Here is a 9,429-nt window from a genome sequence, read left to right on the forward strand (position 1 = left end):
AACAAATAGGAACCAATAAAATTTCAGAAATCAAATATGTAGAGCAACATGATTAATAAAATGTGATATGCACAATCCCAAGCAAAGATAATTTCTTATATTATAATTTGAGTAATTTTATATCGACTTGAACCAGTGGTAAAACATTTTAAAATCATTTTCATGTCAAACTAATGTCAATTACTTTTGTTTAAGGTTTTAAAAATTCATATTAATTAAAATACAAGTCCAAAAATTATCAAGTTTTCCAGAAATGTCTTAAATTAGTGCAGGAATGGCCAGAAAATTAGAAATGTTAGGATCTATTAGGGAGATCATCGTTGAGTTACAATAGCTCGGTTCTGGAAATATTAAACACCGATTAATTAAATCGAGTTTGGTTTTCAAACCAAACAGAAGACACTCAAAATAATCCTTCTTAAAAACTGATTAAATATTTTGTAAAGTATTTAAAATATATGCAAGTTGAATGAGTAAATATTTTGGTTGAAGCATTTTATCAAATATTTAGTATGCAATATTTTGGTATTTTAATATATAAAATTGCTAAAATTTTAGTTAAACTTAAAACTATATATAATAACCTTGTTAATCTCAATATCACCACGAATATAAAAACTATATATCCTAAAATTTATTTAGTACGTAAGAGGTACGCAAAATTTCAGCTATTTTAATGAATATTTAAAATGCTAAACTGAATTTACTAATACACGACTTCGTTTATATACATGAAGGAATAAACTGAGCAAGCTATATGCAACAAGCTAGTCTGAAAATATATTAATAAGAGGAATTGAACTCATGACCACTAGTCATGTATTCAACTATTTCACCAACTCGGATGCTCATTAAGAATTTGTCAAATGTTTCTTAATTCACATTAATGTTGTTCACTTCAATAATAGAATATTCGATGTTGGTTTTCGGGTACTAGGCCAACCTCTAGCCCATGTTTTCTCACGTTAGATAAAATATTAAGACTAAAATTAGAAAACAATAAAAAATATTAAATTTAAACGAGAATTAAATTACTAAACTCTAATTCAAGGATAATGTTCATCGACTAACATATTATTTATTCATGCAGTTACAAGTAATTAACCTTAAAATTATACGGATAGCCGCTAAAATCTTTTTTCGATATTTTCTCCAAATCATCTCTAATTTATCTAAAAGTTCAAACTATCTCACTAAATCTTATATAATTACTAATCTATCAGTATTATATCTTAATAAAATAAATTTTTACACAAATGCAACTTGTCATTAATCGACTAATGCATTATGGAGCCAATAATTATAATATGTTATGGACTTGTTCTTTCAAATGATAGTGAAGGCACGCAATTTTTTAGCTTTTTCCTAAAAAGTTATTTAGCGGATATTTAAATATAGATTAAACAATTTTATAATTGAATTATTATGACCTGCTCCAGTCATTTGTCTCATACTATTATTTAATTACTATAATATAATTTTTTTTCCATATTATATTTTAGGGTATTAAGATTGACATCACAAAGAAGAAAAAAGTTTCAACATAAAACATGCCTCTATTCTATTTTACTTTTGTAAATGATCTTGAAAAGACATTTCAACCAGTGGCAATATTATAATTGACAATTTTTTTTTAATGAATTGAATCCATTAAAATAGGTAAAAAGTTAGTAATACAAATACACTGGGTATCCCCAGGAGATAGACTAAATACCAATCACAAACATACCATACATCCATCAGAACCACTAACACATATATCAAACTACATCAACACATTTGTCGCTTGTGGAACACAATGGTATGTATGAATCTTAATCTTCATGAAAATGACATCAACATTAGGCGTCTCATTGTCGAAAATTACCCTGTTCCGAAGATTCCAAACCTGGTAAACTGTTGCAGATAGTGCTGTGATTCTCATCTTCGCTAAAGTGGATGTCCCTTTGTAGTTGTTTCGGAAGGCTGTAAGTATTGAATTCGGAGTTGCCATGTTCTTCCTCATGTCAAGCCAATTGCGCACATTATTCCAAATAATCTTCGAAATTTTGCAAGAGAAGAATAAGTAATGTACCATTTCAAGATCATCCTTGCAAAGAACACAGCTACGATCTGGAAGAAAGCCCATTCTATCCCGTGTCATAAGCTTCGAGTGGGCAACCAACCAAAGAACAAATCGATGTTTCGGTAGGATGCAACTCTTAGCCAACAGTGGTTTCCACGGCCATACACCTTTTGAGCGCACAAAGTAGTGATATGCTCTTGGGAGGCCCCCACTTTGACCAAACCAACTTCGAAGTCGAGCAATGGCAGCATCTTTGCCACCCTCAATTCTAACGATGTCATTTCTAATGCTCAAAATGTTCTTGATTAATGGTGAGTCATCATGCTTCAAACTCCAATTCCACACACCACCGAAACAACTGTAAACATGATTAACCCATCTAATCCACAAACTCTGCTTCTCCGAATGGATGTTCCACAATGTTTTAGCAATCAATGCACGGTTCCAAGCCTTCAAATCTTTCAAACCCAATCCCCCATCCTCGAGTGGCTTACATAACATAGACCATGCAATGGGCGGATGTTTTGTGGGCCAAACAAATTTGCGACAAATAGAGTGTATAGAATTTATCACACAACTTCGGATAGGTAAAATGGACAGCCAAAAGCATTCAATACCTTCATTAACCGATCTGATCAACTCAATTTTCCCTGCATAAGATAATGAGTTTCTTGGCCATGAATTCACCTTCCTAGTTATGTTGTCAATAAGATCAGTATAGTCTGCTGCACATAATCTCTTCGCCGCAATTGGTATCCCAAGATATCGGAAAGGTAGTGTCCCAATCGAGAAGCCCGTGATGTTCAAGATATCTTGCTTGTTATACTCATCAATGCTAGCCATAAAGATGTTAGATTTCAAGGAATTCATGCGAAGACCAGCCATGTTACCAAACTGATGTAGGCATTGCATAATCATCGATACACTATGTCTATCCCCATACGAGAATAAAAGCAAATCATCAGCATATGCTAAATGAGTTAATCTTAGGTTGTCACATTTTGGATGAAAGGTGAAGCTTGTGGACCGAGACATTCGTTTCAGCATTCTAGACAGAACTTCAATACATAAAGTAAACAGAAGAGGAGATAATGGGTCACCTTGTCGAAGTCCACGCCTACCTTGGAAGTGCCCATGATAGTGCCCATTAATCACAATAGAATACGACGTCGTTGACGCACTCCATAATCCAATCAACAAATCTGCAAGGGAACTTCAAAGATAACAAAACATCGTGTAGGAAACCCCAGTCAACTGTGTCATAAACCTTTTCCAAGTCAATCTTGAGAATACACCTCGGAGATCCACGCTTGCGTGCGTATTTGCGCATCAACTCTTGGGCTAGATGGATATTATCAACAATAGATCGCCCCTGGATGAACGCAGCTTGTGCCCCATCTACAAGATCACCCAAACAAACAGTCAACCTATTAACAATTATCTTTGAAATGACTTTGAAAAATACCGTACAACAAGAGATAGACTGATAGTCTTTGACTGTACTCGAAACAGCTTTCTTTGGCACAAGGGCGATGATAGAATGGTTCCACTGTTTGAGTAGTTTCCCATTTGTGAAAAATTAAAAAACGGCTTTGCACACATCATCTTTAATTATATTCCAGCAACTTTTGAAGAATTTAGCTCCAAACCCATCCAGCCCCGGTGCTTTATCATCATCTATATCATGCAAAGCTAGCTCAATTTCAGCAACCGTAACTTGCTTAGTGAGCCCATCTCATTCATTTTCGCTAACAAACTGTCCCTCTTCGAACATGCCATCATCGAGAATGTCTCTGTCCATATTGGTTCCCAACAAACCCTTGTAATGTTCCACAAAACATTTGGCTACCCCTTCCGTGTCAGAGCATATGCTGCCATCTTCTCTTGTAACTGTCAAGATTGCATTCCTTTTGTTGTTTCTTTTTATCAAATCATGGAAAAATTTAGTGCAGCGATCCCCCTGTTTCAAGTAATTGATTTTCGCTTTTTGAGATATGAACATTCTTTCAGCCTCTAACATCTTCTCAGTGCGTCTTTTTATTTCAACATAATCAGCTGCCATGACCCCATCTTTCAATAAATTCAATTGCAAATTTTCCAGCTTAGTTTTCATAGCAGTAGCACGTGCCGAGATGTTGCTGAAATTGTATCTGTTAAGGTTCTGAAGAGGCTTCTTTAGTGCAGCAAATTTCTGTTTTAGCATGTATTGAGTTGTACCATGCCCACAAAAATTCCATTTAGATGAGATCAGGATGTGGAAATCATCACAAAGTGTCCACATGTTGAAGAACTTGAATGGCTTAGGACTTTGTTTCTTTTGTTCTAGTACCGAAATGATAGCAAGAGCATGATCTGATGTACAACCCGGAGCTAGAAAATCTGATAACCCATCAAAATTTGAAGAGAGCCAAGCTTGATTCACTAACACACGATCCAGCTTACTACAGACAGAGTGGCTTAACCAAGTGAAGAAGCAACCTGTAGACTGAAGATCAACCAAATCCAAAGATGATACACAATCCACAAAATCTTTTGTTTTCATAATTTTTGACTGGCAGTCCACCTTTTTTCTCATTTTGTGATAATACATTATTGAAATCTCCCATCAAAATCCACGGAGAGTCATATGTACTACCAAATAATTGCAAATCAGCCCAAAGATCTCGTCTCTGCACAATCGTATTAAACCCATACACAAATGATGCACAAAACTTGTTATTAGTAACTAAACAAATAACATTGACATGGATGCATTGAGCCGTTGTTCCCAAGATATTAACACGAACTTTGAGTGGGTTCCAAAGAACAAAAATTCTACCCTTGTTGTTAGTAGAGAAATTATGAGCATAATTCATACCTGAGCATCGAATCCTTATGAAATTCAGTAGGTCTTTTTCCTGAAATTTAGACTCCAAAATCCCAAAAATATCAAGTTTGTGAGTGGCCAGTATAGCTTGCACACTCCTCTGTTTTAGAGGTTTGTGAAAACATCTAATGTTCCAACATGCTAGCTTCATTAAAACTTAGAGGCAATTTCGGGTTGCCGCCCCTTTTCTTGATTCCCAAAATACCTAGCATTCTTGTTTTCATTGTTGACATATTCCGTATCACAGGAGTTTCTGTCTTCCATATCTTCGAAGAACGCTGCCCTTTGTTTCATCATCTCTTGTTGTTCATTAATTGTGTTACTCCCTTTCTTCTTATTCTTTTTGTTATTCTTCTTGTTCGAAACCACTTCATAACCATCATCAACATCTGCTCGAGCACTATCATTTCCAGTAGCTGGTTTGTGCATAGGGGCCTTACCTTTATCAGTTTTACCATTTGTATCTTTGTTGGGAAGAATTTGAGCTGTACTTTCTGCACCCTTGACAGGATCATCATTGTGCATAGGGGCCTTTCCTTTATCAATTTTACCATTTGTATCTTTATTGGGAAGATCTTGAGCTGTACTTTCTGCACCCTTGACAGGGTCATCAACAAATTCTTTCTGCCCACTATGATTGCCAACATGATGGACAGTTGGTTGGTTGGTACCTTCATTAACGTTCTGATTTTTAGAAACATGACGGGGAGGAGCATGCTTGTAACTTCTGCCCACACGAGAGCGCCCCCTGGAGTTGCTCACTCTCCAGACTATGCTACCAGATCTGCTGCGCTTATTGTTCTTAACAATGTTCTCCTCAGTAGCTTCCCTACCCGTGCCCTTGGGATTCATGTTTCTGTTGCAGTTGCTAGTAATATGACCAACACGATGGCAAATATCACAGATTGGTAGCTCCTGTTCATACTCAAATTTTATATTGACATCACCAATTGGTAGTTCAACCTCAAACTCTGTGACTCTAGGCTTCGTAGTATCAACCTCAATCAACACTCTAGCATATTTGACACGTTTCCTATAATGAGTAAGCATATCCATATGAATTGGATTGCCAACCCTAGAAGCCAACATACTCAAAATGTGATAATTCCAACAATCTGGTGGTAATCCATGTATTTGAACCCAAAATGGTATTGAATTCATATCATCTTCCCTAGATCGGAAGCATCTCGGCATTTCTTTGAGGAATAAGTGAAACCCAAAAACCATATAAGATCCACCATTCAATACTCTCTCTTTAGCTTCTTCGCTAGGAAAGGTGAATACAATCCATCCACTATAATGTGTTTGGAAGTGTATATCTTTTCCCCATCTCCTGACCAAATCAAATAATGCAGCAGTAGGTGGTTTACCACTAATGACGTATCCCAGTAAGCACATGCCATAGGTTTTCTCAATTGAATCAATAACATCCAATCCAAATTTCAGTTTAGAAGTACCTGTTTCCATGAAGTCCAGCTTATAATTAACCTTAGCCATCCTGTTATTCTTGAATAAACTGGCATAAGATGCTCGGGGTTTTCTGAAATCACCACCAGCAGTGCCCTTCTGCGAGATGGGCCGATAGTGAGCTGCATTAGTGGCTGCGTCTTGATTCACATTGACATTGCAATCATCATTATGCCCAAGCTTGGTCTGATCATCAATACTTTGCTCTTAAGCAACTCAATAGGCGTAGCATTACTGTTCAGCTGCACATCATTACCATCAGTCTTAGTGCCCGAAGTACTCATAGAGACAATTTCATAAACACTTAGGCGGCAGTGAGTGGCAAGATGCGATTTCAATCGCAAAGAGTTGTCTGTAACTACTATAATCATGTAATCCCACACAGCTGAGTAGGATGAGGTGAGTAATCGTCACTAACAGCAGACAAATTGAACGCACTAGACCAGCAACTGAAAATCTCACAATCGATGAATCCTAGTGCGCAAGAGATACAATCGAAGAGAGAGAATCGCCCACCGATAGAACAAAATACTTAGAGAAATGGTAACAGTACCGTAGATCTAACCAGCAGTAAGGAGAATAAACAGTAGCAAGGAACGAGATTCAAACAGGAATCAAGAGCAAAATCGCGCCACTCCTTATCATTTTAGTGAGAAGGGAGAGATTCTCTCTCAAAGTGGGACTGCAAAATTGCACGGCTTTAATTTTTATAATTGACAATTTTTGAATTTACGAATTGTGTCGAATATAAAAAAAAAAATATGACTCCAAACGAAACTCGAATAGTTAAATATTTTTTACTCAAATTCGTCTCGAATTCCAGCTCAACACAAAATACTCGAACATACTTATGAGCTATTCAACTATATATATATTGCCCAAAAATAAAGATTAGAAATAACATTTTAATACATAATTATATCATTTTAATACAATATTAAAACTCACAAATTATTGAATAAAATAATTAATGTCTCGATTTAGCTCAGGAAAAAAATTAAAAATATTGGAGTTTGGATTGTAATCAATAATTTCGAATACAAATCATCCATGACATAAAAAAATAGAGTAGGTCTCTTTTGAGACGGTCTCACGAATTTTTATCTGTGAGACGGGTCAACCCTACCGATATTCACAATAAAAGTAATATTCTTAGCATAAAAAGTAATAATTTTTCATGGATGACCCAAATAACAGATCTATCTCACAAAGTACGAGATGTGACACAAGTTTTTGCCAAAGAAATAATGCCATTGTTATTGTCATTTATGAAATTGGAAACCATAAATTCACATTACTAATCCTTCCTTTTCTTGGCGTCATGAATGAGCTATTAATCACCATGAAAAATCTAATCTCTTTAATCTCCCTGATAATATTCTTACACAGCTGTACTAAGTACAATATGATCGGTGCAGATTATGAGTTGTACGACACGGGCATGGAACATCTCCTGGCAGACACCCCTTACTACATTCTGCCGGTTCAAAGCGGCGGCGGCGGCGGCGGCGGCTTTTATGCTTACGAAGTCAACGCAACCTGTTACGCTGTCCAACAGCCATTTGATGATTTGCCGAGTCGAGCAGTGATCTTCAACCCTGCCAGACCCGAAGACGGAGGCTGGATCTCTGCGAATAAGGATTTAAACATCAAGTTCGAATATTTTTTCGACTGCGGCTCATCATCATCGGGTGTGCTTCAAGTGAATACGACCGACGAGGCCACTGGACAACACTTTATAACAGCAGGCGGGGTTGAAGGGAACCCCGGGTGTGGGACTATTACCAACTGGTTCCAGATTGAGAAACTTCCTTCTGATTATTCTTACAAGCTAATTTACTGCCCTTCTGTGTGCGACCTCGTTAATGTGACGTGCAGAGATGTGGGGGCTTTCGACCAACCCGGGTTTGGATTCCTGCGTTTGTTTTTGTCTGATTAGCCTCTCTGGGTTCGGTTTCATAAGGCACATCCATGCGGATCCAACAAACTCTGAAGATATATATATATAAATATCTTTTATATATATATATCTGTGTGTGTGTGTGTTTGTGTTTTGATATGTTCCACTAATGTAATATCACTTATTTATATAGACACGAAGATAGTACAGTGAATTATATATATATGGATCCAGTGTTTGATAACGAATAAATAAGGTGTTCGGTGATTCTTATCATAAAATCTCTGAGCTTCAGCATGTGTGTGCATAATATATTCACAATTTGGTCATCTATAACAGATCGTGGATGTATTCAAAATTTTAAATGTGTTTCTTTCTGATTCCTAGGGATATATACTATATTCTCCCGGATCATCGCCGGTTTTGAGCCAGATAGCTAAGAGCTCCCTGGAAATTACAAGCAGATTACCCGGGCAGCCAAGAAGCTTGAGTAGCCAGGGCATTTCCGTTTGGGAGCCCGGGAGTAGGGGTGGGTACGGTACGGTATACCGTACCGAAAATATCGGTATGGAATTTTTTCATACCGATACCGATACCGAAAATTCGATATACTGTACATTCGGTATAGCGAATTTTCGGTATGAAAAAAGTTAATACCGGTACCGTACCGACACCGAAAATTTTGTCGGTATACCGAAAAAATTGTCAGTATACCGAAATATTGGTATACCGACAATTTTTTCGGTATACCGAACTTAAATTTAAAAAATAATAATAAAAAAAATTATTTTCGGTATTTCGGTATATACCGAAATACCGAAAAAAAAAATATTTCATACCGATACCGATACCGAAATTTTTGGTACGGTAAATTTTCGGTATACCGATTTTTTCGGTAAGTTCGGTATTTTTTTCGGTACGGTTTTTGGGTATTTCGGTATTTTTTCCCACCCCTACCCGGGAGGATAAAATTTGAGCATTCCAGTACATGAAACATAATTTAAGTCATAGTATGGGGCATCATGGATTGGTCATCATTAAGCAATCTTTTAGTGTGTAAAAAGTGACCAAACTCAATCAAAACAAGCATAAGTTGTCAGACCCAGCAGTGTCAGTAAAAGTAGAAAGCAT

At 36.6% G+C, this 9,429-nt stretch overlaps 2 protein-coding genes across 2 annotated transcripts; one reads left to right on the forward strand and one right to left on the reverse strand.

The window, feature by feature from the left end:
- Positions 1–1,659: 1,659 nt before the first annotated feature.
- On the reverse strand, positions 1,660–5,222 carry LOC142522001 (uncharacterized). The gene is given in 4 exon segments (XM_075625178.1): positions 1,660–3,242; positions 3,244–3,642; positions 3,823–4,486; positions 4,581–5,222. Coding segments are annotated over 4 exon segments (3,042 nt in total). The 5' UTR covers positions 5,083–5,222; the 3' UTR covers positions 1,660–1,765.
- A 2,581-nt stretch (positions 5,223–7,803) lies between these two features.
- LOC142522002 (miraculin-like) lies at positions 7,804–8,337 on the forward strand. The gene has a single exon (XM_075625180.1). It carries the CDS (start codon positions 7,804–7,806, stop codon positions 8,335–8,337), a length of 534 nt encoding a protein of 177 aa, XP_075481295.1.
- Positions 8,338–9,429: the final 1,092 nt, after the last annotated feature.

This window comes from Primulina tabacum, chromosome 13, assembly GCF_025594145.1.
Source record: "Primulina tabacum isolate GXHZ01 chromosome 13, ASM2559414v2, whole genome shotgun sequence".
NCBI lineage: Eukaryota > Viridiplantae > Streptophyta > Magnoliopsida > Lamiales > Gesneriaceae > Primulina > Primulina tabacum.

Excerpts from the sequence above, each read along its gene's own strand:
- LOC142522002 (XM_075625180.1), top strand. The coding sequence starts at position 7,804 with ATGATCGGTGCAGATTATGAGTTGTACGACACGGGCATGGAACATCTC.